Source organism: Megascapheus bottae, chromosome 8 (genome assembly GCF_031878675.1).
Source record: "Megascapheus bottae isolate mThoBot1 chromosome 8, mThoBot2.hap1, whole genome shotgun sequence".
NCBI classification, from domain to species: Eukaryota; Metazoa; Chordata; class Mammalia; order Rodentia; family Geomyidae; genus Megascapheus; species Megascapheus bottae.
In genome coordinates this window covers 61936440-61959355 of record NC_143516.1, presented here as the reverse complement: position 1 = coordinate 61959355, position 22916 = coordinate 61936440, and the positions used below count along the sequence as shown (strand labels likewise).

General features: G+C 45.5%; 1 protein-coding gene across 7 annotated transcripts in view; it reads right to left on the bottom strand.

Annotated features, from left to right (window-relative positions):
- Positions 1-2206: 2206 nt before the first annotated feature.
- Snap91 (synaptosome associated protein 91) overlaps positions 2207-22916 on the bottom strand; it is a 114938-nt gene continuing 94228 nt past the window's right edge. For 3 of the 7 annotated variants that reach the window (XM_090338501.1, XM_090338500.1, XM_090338503.1), the window contains exons 16-29: positions 20255-20362; positions 19499-19723; positions 19173-19253; positions 18954-19025; positions 18571-18654; positions 17230-17313; positions 14702-14836; positions 12962-13111; positions 11463-11493; positions 10656-10767; positions 10005-10088; positions 8770-8874; positions 6181-6283; positions 2207-3628 (exon numbers count right to left, since the gene is read on the bottom strand). In XM_090338501.1, the coding sequence (XP_090194627.1) occupies positions 6191-6283; positions 8770-8874; positions 10005-10088; positions 10656-10767; positions 11463-11493; positions 12962-13111; positions 14702-14836; positions 17230-17313; positions 18571-18654; positions 18954-19025; positions 19173-19253; positions 19499-19723; positions 20255-20362 (1364 nt within the window). In that variant the 3' untranslated portion in view covers positions 2207-3628; positions 6181-6190. Of the gene's footprint in view, positions 3629-6180; positions 6284-8769; positions 8875-10004; positions 10089-10655; positions 10768-11462; positions 11494-12961; positions 13112-14701; positions 14837-17229; positions 17315-18570; positions 18655-18953; positions 19026-19172; positions 19254-19498; positions 19724-20254; positions 20363-22916 lie in introns of all 7 variants that reach the window. The other 4 variants (XM_090338502.1, XM_090338505.1, XM_090338506.1 and 1 more) reach the window with 4 other exon arrangements.

The following is a 22916-nucleotide window of genomic DNA, read 5'->3' as shown; positions in this document are numbered from 1 at the left end:
GAAAAAGTGACAGCTGGGTTGGGTTTGGAAGGACAGGTGCAGGCTGCTGGCTGGCCAGTGAGGAGCTGGGTGGGGAGGCACGGCGGGTCACCCGTGGAACGGGAGCTGTGACCTCCAAGCTGAGCTGGTGTGATGTCAGCTGCAATCCCTAAGAAGGAGTGCAGCGCCTCTTAGGGGTGAGCAATGTGAGAAGGCGGATTCTCACTGGACCCCCCAAAGGCCTGGGGTGGCATGGATTCACGCGCCTGGACTTGGATGACCAAGAGTTGATCTAGGTGGCATCACAGTCAGAATAATGTGGTCAAAAGGGAACTGTAGGAAGGACATTCTCACGCAGCATTGTTTAGGCGGCGTTGGGAAGGAATAATCCTGAAGCACAGAGCCCAAGGAACAAACGGAGCCTCTGCCAGATGAAGAGTGAGAGTGGCAGGAGAGGTAAGCGAGTGTTCAGAAGAAGAATTCTCAGCGCTTTTCGTGGCCATTAAGTGCAGCAGACAGTGCTGCAGGTGTCACATCATCGAATCCTCGGGTTTGTGAGACTTGATACCCGGACCCCCAGTCAAGACAGAAAAAGCAGATGGGAAGCAAAGATTACTCATTCATGTACAATGAACAGGTATGTTACCAAGTACTCCTGTAAGGCATTTATCATAAAGCTGACATTGTCTTTACATAAAAGAAGGATAAGATAATTAAATTCAAAATAAACAAAAGCAAACAAACAAACAAAAAACCCTAAGGGGCCAGGAATGTGGCCTAGTGGTAGAGTGCTTGCCTAGCATGCACAATCTCCTGGATTCGATTCCTCAGTACCACCTACACAGAAAAAGCTCAAGGGGTAGAGTGCTAGCCTTGATCTGTCTTCACAATCATCCCAAGAGATGAGTTTTTTGCATCCCCAGAGCGCCTTCCCCAGCAGCTCGGCTCTAGCACATTCTCTCACTTCTCAGCATGGGAAAGTTCTAGTGTCTGTCTTTATAAATATGCTAAATGAACTTTACCTATGAAGAAAATTTTTCTTTTCTTTCTTTTTTGTTGTTTTAACTATTTGGGACATTCATTGAGGAATAAGAGTATGTTAAATGGCAATATTAATATTGAAGTTATATTCTGAAACATTTTTATTACAGTAACTTATGGGGCTGAGAGTGTGGCCTAGTGGTAGAGTGGCTTACACGAAGCCCTGGGTTTCATTCCTCAGTACCACATACACAGAAAAAGCTGGAAATGGTGCTGTGGCTCAAGTGGTAGAGCACTAACCTTGAGAAAGCACAAAGGCAGTGCTCAGGCCCTGAGCTCAAGCCCCAGGACAGGCAAAAAAAAAAGTAACATAACATTCATATGATATAATCATCTATTCAGCTTTCAAAATATAAATCTTAGGTAACTAAGGAAAGACTATGTTTTAATTAGAAGAGCATTTTTCTTTTCTCTTCTTTGTTCAACTCTGGGCCTGGGCGCTATCCCTGAGCTCTTCAGCTCAAGGTTAGCACTCTAGCACCTTGAGCCACAGTGCTACTTCCAGTTTTCTGGTGGTTAATTGGATATATGTCTTACAGACTTTTGTGCCTCTGCTTGCTTTGAATCTTATCCTCAGATTTCAGCCTCCTGAGTAGCTAGGATTACAGGTGTGAACCACCAGCACCCAGTGAGGACTTTTCTTTTGATAAATACTTCTACTTAAGAATTATCCCACCTCCCCTCCCCACAGGGACAGAACCTAGGCCTTGGGCGCTCTGACCCCCAACTCTGGAACCACTCTTTGAGATGCTGTAACAATTTAGTTTAGGCCCAGCCTCCCAGTGCCATTACAAGAGACAAACCCAGATGTCATGAGGGTGAAACATGCAACAAGTATGTGTGAATGCCAGCACTAGGTGTCATGGGGTTCTTTGATTTTTTGCAGTGAATTTTTACAAAACCATTTCAAGACTTTGGCCACATGTTTTGAAAGAAAGCATACCGTAAGATACATAAACATCCCTAAGATAACCATATCCTAAGATAATTCATTTGAGAATAGGCATGAAGTCCCAAGATGAATGACAGCTCACTAAAATGCTCCCCTCCCCCATCTTTTCATTTATAACACCAAGGCAAACCACACTGGCATGCATAGCATTTCTCATCTCAAATATTTATAGCTTCAACATTGTGCCTTTGACATGAACCTTGAAAAGAAAGAAAGAAAATGGGGAAGGTGGTGTTTTCTTTGTTGAAGGTGTTTATTGCATCTCAGAGGGCGTACATGCACTGGGTTTTGAAACTGAAATACAAAGAAAAGCCATTTTGAAATTGGTTTTGGGTAATTTTCCCCCATTACAGTGTATGTTACCCCCACAGTAAATTCAGATACAACCACTTTTAAATGGTACCATACATCTATTAAGTGATTTGAAACATAGGCGAATGCCTTTCCAATCCAATATGCTTTTATGAAGAGCCGTCAAGCCACTGGCAGCGTTGATCAACAGCAACCTGATGTGTGCTCTCACATGGTAAGCCAAGCCATCAGCACAGACAATATGATAACAGATTACAAACCAAAGAATACAGTATGTACAGCAAAGAATACAGTATGTACTACACTTCTCAGAATCAGTTTAAATTCTAGTCACGATGGTACAACAAAGCTCACGCACACTGAGCTCCATGGAGGGATGAAAAAACACTACTATCCAGAGCACACAAAGAAAACTATGTAAACAGATGTACGGAAAACCCACAGCCAAGTAAAAATATTTGCTGTAATCTTGAAGTCACAAATATCCCTGGGGTATTTTCATAGCCACAGAAATAGCACGTCTCGAATTGTATTGTCACAGACAGGAGAGAAATGGACGCTTCACTTTTCAGTGCATTGAATCAAGAATTCATAAGTAGGTCAATTTAGATGCAAAACCTGTCAAATATAATTAAAATATATATCTTAATACAGCAGTGATAAACAGGGACTTCTTGCCCTATGAGTTTTCATTCTTGGTAAGGTAGCTTCAAGGAAAAGTATTTATTATGGACGTTAACCTATATATATATTTTTTAAAATAAAATTTCTTAACATATACAGTGCCACAAAAATAAACATTTCTCACAACAGCTGAAGTTTCTGTGATTGGAAAAATGTACTCCACACCGAAAAAAGTTTTGTGTATTTTAAGAGTGTTTTCCTTACTATCTGGTATTAATCATCACATTACGTTTATAACACAGATACAGAAGAGAAGACTCATGGGGAGAGTTTAGGGTTTGTCTAAAAGTTGTATATACACATCAAAACCTTCGAAAACACAAGATACGCCTTCCCAAGGGCTTGCCACACCACAGCTGCGTCGGCCGTCCACGAGCAGGTCCAGAAAAGCACTAAAGGCATTGGAAATACCCATTCATTGTTTACAACAACGTACGATGCACAAATAGCCCAAATACACTAGGGTTTGAGAGTAGGGGAAACAGCTAAGGTTCACATTCCTAACGCTCAGTTCACAGCTGTGCTACGCGTCTGGAAGAGGAGTTCTGAGGAAGCATTGGGCTGGCACCATGCTCCACCAGCTGGGAGCCTCTGAGCCGCCATCTTATCTGAAGTTTCCAAGCTCATTTTAGTTTTCCTATCCAGTCACAAAAACTGCAGCTGTAAAGAGAAGAGTACTTGATTAGAAAGAGTGTCCTTCTATAGCCCGAAAACCTTTTACCTCCCTCACAAATTTCTCAAAGTTACTAGGAAAAAGCCTTTTGCCACCAGAGGTGGCACTGAGAGACTTTCACACTGATACACAATTTTTTCCCCGATTCAGAATGTTTTATCTCTTAAAAAAACAAAAACAAAAACAAAAACAGCGCTGGTTAGTTGCCCAGGGATATCACTTTGGCATGTCTGTCTGTCCTACGATGTACCGCTCTCCTCCCTTGCCCCCTTCCTCATCTCCAAACCAATCTCCACGAGTTTCCCGGCCCACATTTACACGCAGTGTTTTGTCCATCCTCAATGCCCTCTCGAGCCTCTGCACCCCTTCTCTCCCGCTGTACCCCTGTTCCACATAGAACATGCCCCACTCTCCCATCTTTTTCAGTTTTTAGAAAGAAAAACATGGAATACAGGATGAATGCACGTGTTCTCTTTCAGTAGGGTCCATGCCCGTCTCCTCTGCATCGTCCCCATGTGAGTGTCCATACTGCCAAAGCACTCACCACGCTTCACAACAAGCTGGACATTTCAGCTAGGAAACGTGAAACTAAACTGGTTATGTATTGCTTCATCTGAGGTGAAAATTCTATCACTAAGCTTTGAAAATTCAGACACAGGACATTCAGGAGTCAATGAAGAACAACTAATGTTTAAATCTGGGCAGTAGAAAAAATGGGTTCCTCAAATGGTTGGAAGCACTCTTCTTTTTTGGTTTCCCTTCCATGCTGGCATTCAGTGAGTCCCTGATTCAACAGCTGGACCAGGGGCAACACAGCAGTGGGAGCCCAGGCCAGCTCTCTTCCCCAACACCCTCCATGTTGGTCTCTACCCTTTCTCTCGAGGACCTTTCCTGGGCCCCAGGACCCCTCTTCCTCCAGAGCCCTTCCAGTGTCTGCTTGTTTCTGGTCCTCACCACAGTTCCAGGCTCAGGACAAGGGTCCTATTTATTAAACATTCCTGATATTTTTCCTTGTTAAGGAACAAGGAGTCATTGCCTTACTTATGGCTATGCTGGCCCAATGCAAAATGGAATAGGAAAGCTGGGCACACAGAGAAGTTACTCAAGTTAGTTGACTGAGGTGCCAAGGCCTTATAATGACATAATAGTTTTTAATAGAAAAAAAATTATAAAGCAGGAATCCAAAAAAATTTCAGTAAGCAGTTTTTTTTACTGTGGCCAGTGGAAATAGAATGAAATTGACTCTGGAAAGCAGTTTAAAAGCTGCTTCATTCTTACTGTTCATCCTAAAAAAATCTCTGGACTGGGGCTGGGAGTTTGGCCTAGTGGTAGAGTGCTTGCCTAGCAAGCACGAAGACCCGGGTTCGATTCCTCAGTACCACGTACGTAGCAAAAAGCCAGAAGTGGTGCTGTGGCTCAAGTGGTAGAGCCCTAGCCTTGAGAAGATCCAGGGACAGTGCTCAGGCCCTGAGCCCAAGCCCAGGACTGGTAAAAAAAAAAAAAAATCTCTGGACTTACTGCCCCAGGCTCAGTTCCTTTAGCTCTATACAAAGAAAAAAAAAACCCAAACAAACCCCCAAACTTCTGGGGGTCAGATCTCACTTTTCAGGAGGCTGAGGTCCGAGGACGAGGCTAGAAGCCAGTCTGGGCAGGAAAGTCTATGAGACTGGTATCGTTAATGAACCACCAACATCTGTGAGACTGGTGTCATTAATGAGAGAGTGGAGTTGTGGCTCAAGGTGAGTGCCAGCCTTCAGCATAAAAGCCGAGCAAGAGTAAAAGGCCCTCAGTTCAGGCCCCAGCATGGGTTTAAAAAAGAAAAAAAAGGAATGCAAACAGTAACATTCTGCTTGGCATGGTGGCTCACGCCTGTAACCCTAGCTACTCAAGAGGCTGAGATCTGAGGATCAAGGTTCAAAGCCAGCCCGGGCACAAAAAGACATGAGACTCTTATCTCCTCTTAATCACTAGAAAACGGGAAGTTGGGCTGTGGCTCAAGGAGTAGGGTGATAGCCTTGAGCTGAAGAGCTCAGGGACAGCGCCCAGACCCAGAATTCAAGCCCCATGACCCACAAAACAAAAACAAAAACAAAAAAACTCCAGTAGCATTCTGAGCTTTTTTAGTTTATGAGGTAAAATAAGGATAAATAAAATAAAAGTATGAACAAGTAGCCAAATGCATTCTTACGTGATTTCTAAATGCAATAGCATAACATTCTATAAATTACAGTCATATTGAAATGAAGCAGAGTTCTTTAAACATTCCTGTGTGGCTTAGGCAACTTTGTTTTATCAATATCATCTTAATACTTTCAGGGTGAAGTCATCTTAAATTTCTCATCTTGTAGTTTTACACATTACATATGATCTAAAATATATCTTCAGTAATGATAGCTTTTCTTATGAACTTTAGAATTCTATTCCAATTACTATATTATCTATTCAAAACTCAGACATAACGAATATCAGATCTGAAAGAGCTAAGCATTGTCTATGGTGCAGTATAACAAGCTCACAGGAAAAGCTCAAGAGTAGATACCTTCAATTGTTTACATGAAATCCTTGATGTTAAGATCCGCTAATGGGTCCTTTGCTGGAGGTTTCTTGGGACTCTGAGCAGCAGGCGTAGGGCTTGGAGAAAGCTAAGGGAAAGTAGCCAGCCCCAAAGAGCAGAAACAGAAAGCAAACAGAGACAGATAAGCGTTAGCAGACTATATGCCACAGAGAACAAGCATGCAGAAAACAGAGGCCTCAAAGTCACACACAAATAAAAACGAATGAACCAACGTTGTTCTCTTTTGTCATAAAGTTTGATTTTGGAGTGATAAAATACACATCAAATGATATTTGGCTTTCTTGAAATTCTTTGATATCAGATTGAGTCAAATTTCTTAGTTTCCAAGAAAAACTAGAGAGCTCAGGCAGAGAAACATGGATACAGGTTTGGGAAGGGGGAAATGAGTCACACGCAGAAACTGTGACTGTACAGTACAGCAGGCACACAAACAAAAAGTCATCAAATTTTCTACACAAAAGCATTTTTACTACAGTATTAGTATCACTAAATCAGCAGAGTCATGGCTTTTCTTCAGCAGGAGAATGTGGCAGTAAAGGCTGAAAGTTTGCAGAAGCCACTTAAGAGAGTTCTTAAAATGATTAACAGAATAGACTACTATGTTAAGCGATTTATTTTAAATGAAAGCCTGGTTGGGGGGGCAGTGCTTGTTTAGGGGAGCAAGTGGCGTTCTAGTGATGAGTGCCCTGTTAATACAACCTGCCTGTCCAGCTGGCAGCAGGAAAGACCCTTATGAGATTTATAGCCAAAGGTACACCACCTGATCTGCAACACCTCCTGTGCCCACATGCAGGGACTGGGAGCAGGTGTCTCTGCCAGGCTCAGGACTAAGGTTAGTGTGTCCTCAGGTTGTCTGTCTTGTTGCAGCTAGTGAGTAGCTAGCTCTCTGTTGAATCCGATGTGAACCTCCCATTTGTCTGATGAAATCTCAACTTGATGGGTGGGGTGGGGTGGAAGGTTCGCGGTGCACAGAGGAGCAATTCTGAGACTCATCCTTTTTTTTTTTTTTGCCAATCCTGGGCTTGAGCTCAGGGCCTGAGCACTGTCCTTGGACTTTCTCAAGGCTAGAGCTCTACCACTTGAGCCTCAGCACCACTTCCGGCTTTTTTCTATGTATGTGGTACCAAGGAATCGAACCCGGGTCTTCATGCATGCTAGGCAAGCACTTTAACCACTAGGCCAAACTCCCAGCCCTGAGACTCATCCTTTAAGCTAATTACTGACAGCATCATCTAATGGTCAAATACCATTTGCAAAACGGATATGATACTTGACAAAAATGTTAGGAAAAGTACATGGAAGCTGAAAGGGACTCGGGAATGGGTCCACAAATGAATCAGAAGGTGAGATGACAATGTTTGGATGTAAATCAACTGATGAATGCTGGGCCAGCCTAGGCATTGGTAATAATGCACTGCTCTGTATGCTGAAGCTACAAATCTGTTTATTTATGTTCTAGGATAATTATATTTCTTTGATATGAAAATATAGTCTAAAATTACACCAAATGGCATGCCATCTACCTACGTACTAAAAAATTGAATTAATTAAAATGGTGTATCTTTATTATATGATGGCTTTTTTATTCTCCAAATTAAATAACAATTGATGCTAAACTGGTATTATGAAAGGAAACCTATTGCCAATAATAAAACTTCATTAACTTATTTCTAAAGCTTTCAGCACAACAAATACAAGAGGTTTCAAGCCAGCTGGGGCCAGAAAGTCCATGCTCTAATAAACCACCAAGAAGACAGAAGTGGAGGTGTGGCTCAAGTGGTAGAGCACCAGCTTTGAGTTCCAAAGCTTAGGGACAGCACCCAGGCCCTAAATCTAAGATCCACTATTGGCCCAAAAAACAAAGTAACAATAATAAAGAACTCTACAAACTCTAAAATTCCTCTAAGTCCATCAAAATTACAAACACCCTTTCTTTCTTCCAAAAAGGGTAGCATTTTCTGATCTATTCAACACTGAAAATAAAATATTTTAAAATTTAAGAATATACAGGCTAAATTTACTCCAACCAGAGGCTCCAAACGTTCCTGTCTCCCCAAAAGCTGTGTTGAGATTCGTTTCTGCCCAACAGACTAGAAAATCGTTCCTGAAACCAGAGTCCTGGGTAGGGCAGAAGGCCGGGGTTTCTTGCTGGTGGAGAGCAGGATTTGGGGTGCCAGCAGAACCCTGGGGCAGGGGTGATGCTGCCCAGCTATGCCCACCAGGGGGTTTGGACTGGTGGCTTCTGGAGCTGAATGGGCAGGGGAGCACGCTCCCTGGACACGGTGGCGTCCCCTGCAGGGAAGCCCCCCCACCCCAAAGCGCGGGGGTAAGAAGAGGGGTTCTTAGGGTGACTGTGCCTGCTGGCTGGCCATCTGGGCCAGCCCAACGCAGCCCGTGTCCCAGTGCCCGGCTGCCCAAGCAAGGCGAAGGCTGGCAGCACACAGCCAGGCCGTGGCTCTGGACACATGCAAGGTGTGGGGGGGCGCCACTCGGGCGGGATTTCCAAAGCCTCTCCAGGCTCACACATGGGCAGCGCGTGGCCCCAGACTTTACCTGCGCACCAGGCGCTGCAGCGGCTCCAAAGGGCGGCCTCATCATGGGCTGTGAGAACAGGACAGGCTGCTGGGGCATCATAGGCACTGCCGAGCCCGCTGGAGCCTGCGGGGGGGGGGGGGGGGGATTTGGGTTAGATAGGCATGGGTCATCTGCAGCCTGGGCCCAGGCGCTGCAATCCCACAGGAGGAACGCTGTCTGCCACTCCAAACACGGGTAGAGAGGCTGTCCACTGGGTAGTCGGGACCCTGCCGACACACAGCATCTACATCCCACCCAGCAGTGCTGCTTGTTGACTTTCCTGCCTGGATTGCCTTTGAACTACAATCTTCAGATCTCAGCTTCCTGAGTATCTAGGATCACAGGTGCTGCTGGCTACGAAAAAAAAAAAAAAAGTGTGTAGCCAGTCCTGGGGCTTGAATTCAGGACCTGGGTACTGTCCTTGAGCTTTCTTGAGGCTAAGTCTCTACCATTGAGCTACGGCACCATTTTGAGCCACAGTACCACTTCGAGCTTTTTCTGCCTATGTAGTGCTGAGGAATCACTAAGGAATCACTGAGGAAGCCCAGGGCTTCTCAAATGCTAGGCAAGCACTCCACCACTAACCACACTCTCCCGCCCTGAAATTAATTCTTTTGTTTTTGGTTTTATTTTCGGTTGGTTGTGGGGCTTGAACTCTGGGCCTAGGCACTGTCCCTGAGCGTGTTAGGTCAAGGCTAGTGCTGTACCACTTTGAGTGCCAGTGCCACTTCCAGTTTTCTGGTGGTTAATTGGACCTAAGAATCTATCTCACAGACTTTTGTGCCTGGGCTGGCTTTGAACCATGATCCTCAGATCTCAGCCTCCTAAGTAGCTAAGATTATAGGCGTGAGCCACCGGTGCCTGGTGGAAAATAATCTTAAAGAGATAAAAATCCTTTTCCTTAGGAAAGAAGATTTGTTGGTAACAGAAGTCCAAATATAGTGATCAAGGCCTGTTTTTGATGATTAAGAATATGGTTAGTGAATATTATCCCACAAAGACTTGATGATGTGCCAACCCTAGACTTTATCCCGTCAAGTGCCCAGTACTCACTGTCCACACAAGTCCACTTTACTTTGTCTACTTTATTGCATTCTGGGATGAATTATAGTTGGAGAATTATAGTTGGAATTATCTTGGAGAGCCCGTTAACTAAGATTTTGGGAAGAAGTTGGACATGACACTTTCGAGTTTCAGGATGGCTCATGACTCACCATCCCAAATCCTGCTCCAGGCTGTCCGACAGGTGGGGTGCCGGCCCCAGGGGGCACCGTGCTGGCTGGGGGTACAGCTCCTTGCTGTGCACCATGAGCCCACACCACCGTGTGGCAGCGGCAGCAGCAGCAGCAAACACATACACAAAAAGAAATAATACGGCTTGGTTTTAAATTGGCAGGACACAAGTGGAAAAATGTGTATTTCAAATTGGTATACATGGATGTATAGTTTCACATTTCAGTTGCAGATGGAAAACGCCGGCGTGACCACCACACAGATGACACGCAGTGGAGGCTGGCTGCCAGCCAGGTGCTGGGGCCCTCAGCTTGCACACAACCTAGGCCCCCTGACCAGGCTAAAAAGTCTCATGGTCGATGATATCGAATGCTTTGGAAACACTGTTTCCATAGTTAGATAAATATAGAAGCACAGGTGGCACTTTAACTATTGAAAATAATATGTAGGTCCTGTTATTAAACATAAAGGCCAGGAACCTGCATTCCAGCAGACTTCACATCTTGCTTCTACCGCTTCACTGTGGAGGCAGAATGCTGATGTGAGTGGTCATATTCAGCAAAGTGCTCCCTGCTCTGCACACCTAGACACTGGGGAACCCCTTCCCAAACCCCTCCCACCATGCCACCTACCAGAGGTGCACTAGGGGGCACACCCGCGGACCACGTGGCTGGCGTCACCTTTGGCTGCCAGTTGGCTCCCCCAGTCAACTTTTTCTCTCCAGCATTCCACTGGAGCTCTCCCCTACAAGCCAAACAGGACAATGAACAAAAAGAAAAAACAATGTATGGATCTTGGATCTGTATGGATCTCTTGTCTGGTTTTAGAAACAGGCGGAGAGTTTAAGTCAAATGGTAATAAAAAGAAGCAAAACCTTATGGGGGGGATGCCTTACCCTATTTCATCTAAGAGACTGGAGCAAGTATTAACTTCTATCTCAATGATAATAGAAATTTCCCTATCACCTGTACAGAAAAGTATGCCAGAATATTCAACTAAATTCCTCATTATAACATTTCCAAAGAATACCTGACTGGTAGTATGCATTTTGAACAGACTGCTGATGGCTGTTTGGGGTCTTGGAGGGTTTCACATATTGCACCATGCTAGCGACCTGTGCTGTGGAGCATGTGAGGATCACATGGCGGTGAGGAGAGCCTATACTGCAGACCTCTCATGCAAGCCTTCCTTACCACCGAGGCGCTGTGAAAGACTGGTGCTAGCTAGGAACCGTGGAAGGAATTTGGAATTTTAAGCTATGAAGATATTTGAACCATCATCCTAAAATATGTCTACAGAGAATGGAAACAATCTTTGAGACCAGAATGGTCTCTTTTTCATTGTAGGGTAAGAGTGGAGGTTTCAATAGAATAGCAGCAAGTCTCAAACCAACACAAATACACTGTTAAAAGGGAATTAGGTAATTTCAGAATACTCACTTTTTTGATGTAGTACCAGAGATCCCAAGATCTATACATGGATAAAAGAATAAAAAAGGAATTTTAATCACAATATTCAGCTTACATTTGAGAAGAAGTCAAAGGATGAAAACATTAGGGAAAGTGTATATTTTGCTTAGGAATGACTGCATTCAGTTATAAAAAAGACCTTTATAAATTTTTGATTTGATTTTATTACATAATATATTTAAGGATTGTATTGGTGTTTTTTGTTTGGCTTTGCTTTTTGGTCCTGAGGTTTGAACTTAGGGCCTGGGCACTGTTCTTTAGTACTTTCATTCAAGGCTAATACTCTGCCACTTGAGTCACAACTCCACTTCTAGCTTCTTGCTAGTAAACTGGATTCCTTTGGCTTTGTCTGTTGAGGCTGGCGTTCCACTGTGGCCTTCAGATCTTAGCCCCTTGAGTAACTGGGATTACAAGTGTGAGCCACACACACTTGGCTCAAGGGCAACAGCGTAATGTGATGCAGAAAAGAACACATGCGTAGATTTGGCTGTCTGTCTGAGATCTGGACTGACTAGTGCACAGTTCTCCACGGTTACAAACTGTTCTGTAAACGAAGTGTGTTTCACTGTAGAAGCTGTGTGTTTGCAATGACCCACATTTCGCTCCTGTTTCCCTTTCCTGTTTTGTCTCCTCAGCATTTTTGACTTAACATACTAAAGAATTTATTTAATTCAATTAATTATTTTCTCTTGGTGGTAGTGAGGTTTGAACTTAGAATGTTACACATGTAATTTTTTTCAGATCATGTATTGTGCTTCTGCTTAGGGCTGGCTCCGAATATGATCCTTCTATTTGCAGCCTCTTTCCTACTGGAAAGCTCAGGCATGCCTCCCCACACCCAGCTCCTGAGTCAAGATGGGATCTTGTTGAGATCTCTTGATTCCCTACTTCTCAAGTAGCTGAGTTTGTAGGCATGAACCACTGCACCCATCCCAGAATCTACTTATTTTAAAATGCTTACCACTTACCTTTGCCTTTTCTAAGTGCCATCAGAATGGAGATTTTATCTATTTTGCTCATTGATTTATGTCTAATTTATCTTAAACATTTGCTGAATGAGTGACTGAAATTCAGACTCACAATTTTAAATATTATTCTATACTATATATTACAGTGTAGTCAAATATACTGCACTCAATTCTATAGTATATTATTCAAATATGCTGTTTTCAACTTACTCTCTACCCTTCTTTTCAAATGATGGGGAACCAAACATTTATTACACATCATCCACTTGGTTTCATATCTGTGTATGTTCCTTCATTGTTCCTGTGGCAGTTTAGATTTCAAATGGCAAGGCTACTCCTGGGAGACAACGGAGTACCTGCTGCCTTCTGGAGGCAGGGCACTGGCAGAGTGCCAAGTCCCTCTATCCTCTCATCATCTGCCAAACCAGCCGGCAGCTGTGTAGAAGGACAGAAAATAACCCGGCTCACGAACACGCATGCTGCATAAAGCTGTCTACTCACTGCCGACTAAGCTGGCGAGGGACGAATCCAGGTCACTCCCCAGGGCTTTGCTGGAGGCCAGGGCTGGGCTGGGTGGCACCATGCAGATAGGGGCAGGCTGCCCTGCCGGTGCCATGGTTGGCATCAGGAGATCACCTAAACCGTCAAATACTGGAAATCAAATAGACCAGACTCAGAATGATGGGAAAAAAAAGAAGAAAGGAGAAAAAAAAAAAGAAACCACAGGCAGAATGAGAGAGGTACTGTCTCTTGTCACATGGTGGAAATGAACAGCTATGCACTGGCATGAGGGAAGACATGTGACCCACACAAGGGCACAGGGGGCACAGGAACACTAATGAGGAGGGAAAGAGATGGGGAGGAAGCTGTAACACATACAGGACAGGCCCACAATGGGGCTGAAACCCAGCCACGCTTCTTGCTAGCTCTGTGACTTCTACCGAGTGACTGGTTTCTCAGTTTTCTCATCTCTCAGTGGAAGAGTGTCACCAATACATGCTAGAGGGCTCCACGATAGCAATGAAGGGATCTATTTCCGCTCATTAGCGGAGCACTTGCTTTGCAGTACAGGCACTCAAGAAGTAGTAGCTATTGCTAATCTTATCAACAAATACTACAGAATTACTTTTTTTCTTTTTCTCAAAGGGCAGTAACTCATCACATGGCCTAAAGGGAGATGCTTTCTCTTAAAGTAACTCGTCAATGAATAAAGAAGATCACATTTCTTAGTTTTCTGTGACATCATTAAAACAATCTAACAGTTAGCACCTGGTTGTCAATGTCTACAGAATGGCTGATGGTTATTTTAGAAGCCACAGCTTTAGCTTTTCCCTCTCCCTCACTGTAGCAATTGTGTTTGGCTCCAACTTTAAAGGAGATGTTTATATGAAACAAAATTCTAAGAATTAGTGATCAAAGACCATCATCAATGGTTTTTGATCCCCATATGATAAATACCACTTGTCTAGTTGCTAGAATACAAAGACTTCAAAATGCAGATGTTGCATCTTTATAAAATACCAGAAGTCCATTTTGTGATTGTAAAAACTGATTTTAAACAAGAAACTATGGATATCTATCATAAACACTACTACATAATTATTATAAAGTAAAACAAGGAAAGCATTCAACTGGGCACTGGCAATAGACGCAACCAAATTGTCAGGCAGGGGATATATTCAGGGTGTTTCTGAAACACATTTAATTACCAAAAACTCACCAATTGAAAATGTGTAGTAAGGACCCAGCATGGGAAGAGTAGAATGGAAGAAAATACAAACAAAATGACAGCAGTGATGACAGGTCCAAGGCAGGCAAAGAGTATTATTTGTGTCTCAATTTCATCAACCTGAGGGCCATGCAAGCTTTCAAGGGTCTAAGCAAGGGCCAGGGGAGTGTCCGACTGATTCAGAGACAAAGACTTGGGTACGAAGATTTCATACAGAGCACTGATCCCCCCTTGACCATTTCTAAGTCATGTGCATGGAAGCTCATGCAAAGAGATGGTGTACGTGGTTAAGATAGAGTTCTGCTAAAAATCAAGAAGAGAAACAGGAGAATTGTAGGTTATTCTTAGAGTGTAAAATATGTAGTTGGGAATTTCAATTCAAGTTGTTCCTAGAGAGTTAGGGAGCTTTTAAAACCTGGCTGTCACTCCGTGTGTGCTGGTCTCTTTCTGACTCTAGCTGCTCTATTTTGTGATTAGAAGAGGTGGCCAGAGGCATGTGGCCGGTGCCTCACCTGATGGGTCGAAGGAGCTGCTGCTGGAAGTTGAAGGTGTAGTTCCAAAAGCTGCCTCGAAATTCGGCTGGAGCAGGTTGTTCTGAGCTGGAGTCACCGGGGATGGGGAAGGGGCCATGAAAGAGCCCCCAAATCCTGGGAATTTGAAACACAGTCCCAGAAAAATGTAAGGAAGAGCAACTAATGGCGAAAAGAAAAGAAAAGAATGCACTTTGGCGATTAGAAGTCAGTGTACCCAGAACATTTCAGTTTTTACAAGTTTCTCTCTCAGAGTCAGGAGTGCGATCTACTGGTAGAGTGCTCACCCAGCATGCGAAGAGCCCTGGGCTTGGTTCCTCAGTACCATATAAACAGAAAAAGCCAGAAGTGGCACTGTGGCAGAGCACTAGCCTTGAGCAAAAAGTGTCCAAGGACAGTTCCCAGGCCCCGAGTTCAAACCCCAGGACTGGCAAAAAAAAAAGTTGTTTCCTTTTTTTGATACTGTAAACTAATGGTTTACAAGCATTTCATTGTGATATTTTTATAGGTATATACAAATGGTATATACTTTGATCAAATTCACCCATTACTCCTTATATCTGTTTCCTTCTAGCCAATTTAAAACAACTGCTGAGTCTCTATGAAATTTTCACAAACACATTAATGTGTATTAATTGGTATACTAATGTTTAGAAGCTATATTAATATATACCTTCTGCTCTTTTCCCTCTCACTGGTTCTTTCTCTGAATCAGTCCCCCTTTGGAAAGATATTGTGGTATGCTGATCTGGCATGTGTTAATGACAGATTTATTTTCATTAGAAATAAGGTATTGTACACAGGGACATAAAGACTTATAAAAAGAACCCGTGGCATCCAACTATCACTATGACAAAGTACAAAAAGCAGGGAGAACATCATTAGGGTTAAAAGTCAGGCAAGTATTTTCATTGCATTTGAATATCTTACATTTCTTCAAATACACTAATCTAGATGTCTAGAAAGTATCCAGGTAGGCTCCCTGGCTTAGCAGAAGGACAGAAGACAGCACCTTTTACATGTATCTCAGCATTGCTGTCATGTGCGCCTCTCACCTCAGCTTTTGGGATTTAGAAATAGTCCCTGGGAGGCAGCCTGCTGTCAGAATGGGTCTAACCAATGCACTGTCTCTCATCCCATGAGAGCACAGGAAAGACATGGCGAAACTCTCCTGTACCTGAAAAAGAATTAAATAACCACTACTGGCTGCCATTACTTTCTCTAGCTTTTCAAGGAAAGATGGGAACTCAAGGGAAGCTTTCTACAACTCTGGAGGTTGACACAGGCCCCTTAGGGTCGCACATTATTCACTATGAAGCTGAGAATGAATGTTCCTTAGCCTGCCACACTGGTATCAGTATTGTTTATGACACCGCTCACAGCCAGAGTCCTATGCTTGAGAATGGGAGCTAGTCAGTGCGTCTCATAATGAGCCATACGATAGACTCCAGATGTGGCTGATTCCAGATGTGGCAGCCCAGGAACAAAGTGTATCCTCGGTGGAGGCTGGCAGGGAGCCGCCCCCACTCCCAGCCTTGCAGCACCTGCTATGCCAGTGAACCCTCTGAGATTCCTGATCACCTCGACCTGTACTTAGCACTGTGGTGGCACTTTCCATCACTTCAAGGTCTGGCTCCCACCACGCACACGCTGCCTAGCCCTGGAGTTCTGCCTGTCCTCCAGTCCTTACATTGTTTTCTCTCGTTTGTGTGTGCCAGTACTTAGGCCCTGTGAGTTGTTCCTCAGGGCTTTCACTCTAAACTGGTGCTCTACCATTTGAGCCTCAACTCTGCTTTTGGCTTTTCAGTGGTTAGAGATAAGAGTCTTTTAGATTTATCTGCTTAGGCTGGCTTTGAACCATCAACTTCAGATCTCAGCTTCCTGAGTAGCTCAGAATAAAGACGTGGCCCACCAGCTCCTGGCTCAAACAATTCTCTTGTTTTCTCCACACTCTTCTAACAATAAGCAAAGATCCTACATAGATTTTACCATCCACCCCACACTATGGTCTGCTGGGCTATATTTCATGTTTAGCCATGTATTTCATTGAGAAAAATGATCAGCTTGTTAAAAAATGGTTTATGTAGGAACTTTAAGTATAAATCTTCAACAGTTTTTTCCTAGGATGATTCAAATATCACAACAGCATTTGCTAACTATCATGGTACATTTCTCACAAATCCAAAATAAATGCGTCTATTCAGTGTAAAGTGAAAATTGCCATACAAGAATGTTACCCTTTCAGCAAACAAAAAGACATATGCTAAATGAAAATAAGGCAGGTTAGAACAATGTAAGGAGCCACCATTGTATACAATTAATTGTGACTTTAAGACTATTTTTCACAAAATCCTGGGAAATAACCTTCTGTTATAGAATGCCATGGTTTTCAAGTTCATGTCATGGAAGTGAAAGAAAAACATACTTTTCCACTTATGTAATACCTGTCACTTAGAAAGATACACCCAAACTTAACTTCTACCACATGCCACTTTAATTAAGGTAGTTACCAGCTAGTAGGTCTGCCGAGGCTGAGGAACTAGAGGCTGCCTGAGGAGCAGGTTGGGGTTCAGATGCACTAGTTCCAAAAGCATCTATCCATTATCCATTGTGCAGCAGAAAAAGTAAGAGAATGTCAACAGTGAGTCCTGTGGGCAACGCAAGTGTGAGGTACAGACATGCAGTGATGAGGTGACCTAGTTGTGGGGTGTGTGTGGGTGTGTATGTGTGTGTGTGCATGCGTACAGATACTGGGATACAGTAAGTGTGCTCAACACTTCTCTTTTAGGCTCTGAGGTGGGGTCTTGCAGGGCAGCCAAGGCTGGCCTCACACGGAGGACCCTCCAATCCAAGCATCTTTGTTGGGACAGCTGGAATGTGCTGCATTTTCTCAAAAGTTTTCTAAAACATTTAGGAGTTAAGACCCCCGTTGTGATATTAAGACACTTTAACAAAAAAACAATAAATCTTTTGGATTAAATCTTGTCACTTACCAAAATAGGACAGGAGTCTAAACTTATTTATCACCATTTTCCAGCTAAAGGACTGTGAAACACTGAAAAATTTATATCTAGCTCAAGCAGCAGGAACCACTCTGTGTGTGACGGAGGACCCAGATGGAGGACCCAGCCTTGGAAGTCTGACCTCATGAGCCTCTGCTCCCTGTGGTACCTGTCAGGGCCTGAGAGGGGGGCATGGGTCACAATACACCGATGCCCAGCAGAACTCGAGGCACATTCTGGGGGTGCAGGAGGCCCACAGGCGGCCACAACATACAATTGCAGGGCGCCCCTAGAAGTCTACTATGAACAGAATTCATTCAATACCGTCCCTGCTTTTAGGTGTAAAAAAAGGAAGAAAAGGATACACTCTAACCAGAAAAATAATTTTCAAATCTTGGGAGGATTTTTAACCCATTCAGGTTGGTGTAAGCACAGCACACATGCGTTCCATCTTGATTTTAAGCCTTCAGTTTTGATTGGAGTGTTTGTATCAACTCTGAATGAGCTCCTAGTCTCTCTATTGCTGTAAAGAAGTCAGGGCCGCTGCAGGGCCAGGCTCTGGGGGGCGATGAGTGTTAGTGATTGGAGTAGAAGGTGGACAACACAGACAAACGTTTGCTGGGCCATGCAATAAAAGTGAGGATGAATGGATGAAGGTGGAGATGATGGGAAAAAAAAAACCTGGAAAAACACAATTCCACATGTAGGGGACAGAGATGATTGATCACATCGTCCAAAGAAAAAGGATGAAACAGGATGGAATGGAAGAACAAGAACTTATTGTGAAAAAGGGAAAACAATGACAGCAACAAAGCGAGGGTCTGTGAGTGCCTGAGGAGAGATACGCACCCCCGAAAAGGTCTATCACCCCCGAAGGCTCCACCTTTGCCGGGGACGAAGCGGCCGCCGGGGCGGGCTCCGCGAACGCATCCACTGAAGTGAGGCACAGAGCAGGAGAGCGCGTGTCACCCGGGAAGTGCGGCGTGGCAGGGCCACGGAGGGAGGGGCCACCCGCAGTCCCCCGAGGCTGGTTAGAGCCGGGATTCAGCCCGGGGCTGCGTGTGGAAAGCTTTTCTTTTGGCCACCAGCCCCAGATCTGCAACATGACCCCCACCAGGAAGTGACTCTGGAGTTCAACAGAAGCGGTGCACCCCGCGAGCTGTCCTGCGCCTGCACAGCCCTCCCCCCCCCCCCCCCCCCCGCCCAGATGGCGAGACCTGCGGAGGACTCACCGGACAGGAGGTCGGCCGTGAGCGCGCTGTCTGGCACCGGAGAGGCCCCATGCGGCGGAGAGGAGAAGCCATCTTCCCAAAGGGACAAGCGAAAACCAAGCACAAGTTAGCACAAGGCTGCAATCAATCCGAGAGCTGACAGAGGATTGGCGCGGGAACGCGGACGACACTGAGACGGAGACGGGAGCAGAGGGAGGGGAGGAGAGACTGGGGCTTTACCTGTCCCGAACAGGTCTATGCTGGGCGCAGCCTCGGGCTTAGGCGCTGGGGCTGCCACTTCCGGAGCCGCCTCAAAGAGATCTAAGAGGAGAGCACACGCCCGCACTCAGCCCGCCCGCCGGGCCGCCGTGCGCTCCGCGGGGCGCGTCGGGGCGCGGGGCTCGGGGAGCGTCGGCGTGCGGCCGGACGCGGGGCTCGGGGCCCGGGGCCTCGTCCTCTTCCCTGCGCGCGCGGGCGAGCTGCACGCACGGCGCGGGCCAACGGCCGGGATTCCATCCCCGGGAAGGGACGCGGGAAACTGGCGACAACAACAGCAACAGAATTACCGCCAAAGATATCTAGAGCGGGGGCGGCGGCGGCGGCGGCCGGGGCGGCGGCAGCGGCCGGGGCGGCGGCGGCGGCGGGAGCCGGAGAAGGAGCGGTGGCGGGAACTGGGGGCGCAGCGCTAGTGGTGGGGGTGACCGCGGGAGCGCTGGTGTCGGGCGGCTTCATGGCAAAGAGGTCCAGCTCGGGCGCAGCCTCCGCGCTCCCCTCGGACGGGGCGAAGGGGTCTTTGGGAAAGGAAGGTGAAGACCGGCGTGAGCCGGGGACGCCTGGGGGCGGGCACGGCCCCTGCAGGGCGGCGACGCGGGCGCCCTCACGCCAGCTGGGCCCCCGCTGCCTGGACCGAGCTACTCTCCTCGCTAGCCCGGGCAGTGCCTGGGGTGGCCATCAAAAGGAGGACGCAGGTAAGGCGCCGGCCCGAGAGGGCGCGAGGCGGGCCTCGACCTCAGCCCGGGACCGGACATCACCAGCCTCCAGCCCCTCACCCATCTGTGCAAATCCGCAGCCTGGGAGGTCATGAAAACATGCCAGATCTGAACTCAAGGTCACAGAAGGATGGAACGGAGCGGTGGCGCGGGGCACATTAAGAGCACATTCCTCAGCAGGGAGGAATGGTCCGTCGGCCATTGCCTGTCTACGCGTCTTAATGTGGAGGGCCCGGGTCGGGGAGAATGGAGGACAGGAAGCGGAGAGGCAAAGGCCGCAGGCAGGGCGTGGCACGGGGACGGAGCTCAGCCGGGCCGGCTGGCGGCACCCACCGTTTCCTGAGCATGCATCAAGGGCAGCGGCTACGGGGGCGGGGGCCGCGGGCGCGGCCGCCCCTTCGGACGCGGCTGGGGCCTCCCCCGGAGAAGCGGCAAAGGCGTCTTGGGCGGGCGCAGTGGTGAAAACAACAGAAATCGAAGGAATAAAAACAAAGAGAAGAAAATAGAGCGAAAGAACCCAGTTAAAACCGTGAAGGAGGCCCTTATACAACATGAACGTTCTCCAAAGCACTGCTGGGCCCGTGCGCGCACCCGCGCAACTGGCATGCCAGGGCCCTGTCCTACTGTCCCAGCCCCTCGGGCCTGGATGGATTCTCATTGTATAAGGGCTCGCAGAAAAGCATGCTTTATGTTCCACTAGAAATTGACTGATGGGTGTGCAAAGTAAAACACAAAACAACTTTATTGTGTACTTTGAGACATCGGGACTCCGATGTCCACTGTGTGATTTTAATGTCTGACTGGGACTTTGAGCCCACGCCAATGTCTTCAGTGCAGATAATGTTAAATAGATGTGCAATGCAAACAAAGGCTTCTAGTTTAAACTTTTGACAGTCTACAAAATTGCGGTGCTACACGAATGGTTTAGTACTTATAAATGTTCAGTTTTCATGATACTAAAAGCTGGTGGGGAAGAATCTTCAGTTGTAAAGCCTAGGGCTCATTTGAAAGAAACAGATACACAAATTAGGGCAGGATGCTTATTTTTACTTCATTTTTAAAATACTATATTTTCAGCAGGTAAAAATATAATTTCATGTTTAAATACTAGAAGTCTATTATTGTCATTATTATGATTATTATTTTGGTTAGGAAAAGTCCATGAACACATCAACAGATCCAGTTTATAAATACCCACATTTTTTTTTTTTTTTTTTTTTTTTTTTTTTGGTGCCAGTGTCTGTGCGGGAAGTTAGAGTCTGGGTGCTATCCCTTAGCTTTTTCATTCAGGGTTGACAACTACCACTTGAGCCACACCTCCAATTCCAGCTTGTCTCATGAACGTTTGTGTATGGGATGGCTTCAAACCTCAATGCTCAGATCTCAGACTCTTGAGTAGCTAGGAGTACAAGTGAGAGCTACTGATGCCAGGCTATCTACCTACCTATCTATCCATCCACTCATCCATCAATCCATCCATCTATTTATCTTACAGGTGATGGGGAAGGAGCCTTGGGTCTTGTGCATGCTAAATTTAAGTAACTACACTTCGAGTCTTATATAATATTCACTTTATAAGTGGCTGGTGTGTGTGTGTGTGTGTGTGTGTGTGTGTGTGTGAGAGAGAGAGAGAGAGAGAGAGAGAGAGAGAGAGAGAGAGAGAGAGAGAGAGAGAGAAGAGAGAGAGAGAATGTGTTTCTCAAAGCATGTCTACTAGAAAAATCATGTTATGGGAGGAGATATCCTGGAGCTTGCACAGAAATTATATTATTTTGAAAATAATATAGCCAGCTACAAGACCATCTACAAGACAGGCTTAAAAGATGAAACCTTAAAGAGAGCCAGGCCCATCTAGAACCCACACCTGCTGTGCCAACAATATACACCTAGAACCTGCACGTGCCATTTCGACAGCACAGAATCCGTACCTGCCGTGTCCACAAAATTCACCTAAAAACCCATACGTGCTGTTTCCCTACAGTATCCACCTAGAACCCATACCCACTTTGTCCACAATATCCACTTAGAACCCATGCCTGCCATGTCCACAGACTCCACCTAGAACCTGCACCTGCCATTTTCCATAGTGTCCTAGAATTCTCATCTGCAGTCAATGTAAAGCCTTTGTCAAATGTGCTTTGGAAATTGTCCACGTGTCCCTTTTCTGGGAGTTGTGTTTGTAGTGTGTGTGTGTGTGTGTGTGTGTGTGTGTGTTAGGCTCTAGGAAGTTCCATGTTCTAAGCCTACAGAAGTGTAAACACACTTTAGAAACAGTATGCACCCAGTGTCTTGTGGAATAATGAAAACAAAAAACATCAAACAAGAATCTCCAGAGCCTTTAGAAAAATAAATATAGCACTGGGCATTTGTATCTTACAGGTTAACTTGGTCTGGCTGCTACCCTTGGCTATATTAAGAGGCTATTTGCTTGGAGGTCAGGGGAGAAGCCAAATAATACAAGAGAATAAAAAGGACCCAAAGGTCAGGGCAGGCCTTCTCCAGATGCAACTTTGTGCTGTGTGTGAAAACGCAGGCAGGAGCAGGGAAGGTGCTCCAGGGGGCTACCATGAGTCAGGGCTTCCTTTCACCTCATGCAATCCCGAACTGAGACCAGTCACAGTGGGAAGAACAGAATCAGCAACAGTAGTCCAGGTTTGGACATCAGTAAACCTAGTTCCTATAACAATCCTCAAATTAGCTCTCTTATGAAGATAATAGAACCACAGTTTAAAGGTTTTATGTGCTCTCATCACAAAAATGACAGGTGGGATAATATACTATATATTAACTGGCTTGATTTAGCCATTCTACAATGTATTCATATTTCCAAATATCATGTGCAGTTTATAACAAATGCATCAAGCAGCAGGCATGGTCGACAGGGTGTGGTCCTCAGGAAACCGGTATTGATAGCTAAGTCCTCAGGTTTCTTTTTCCCCCTCAACCACACATCTTTTCCACAATGCTGCTTTTGTTACCTAAGATTAACCATTTT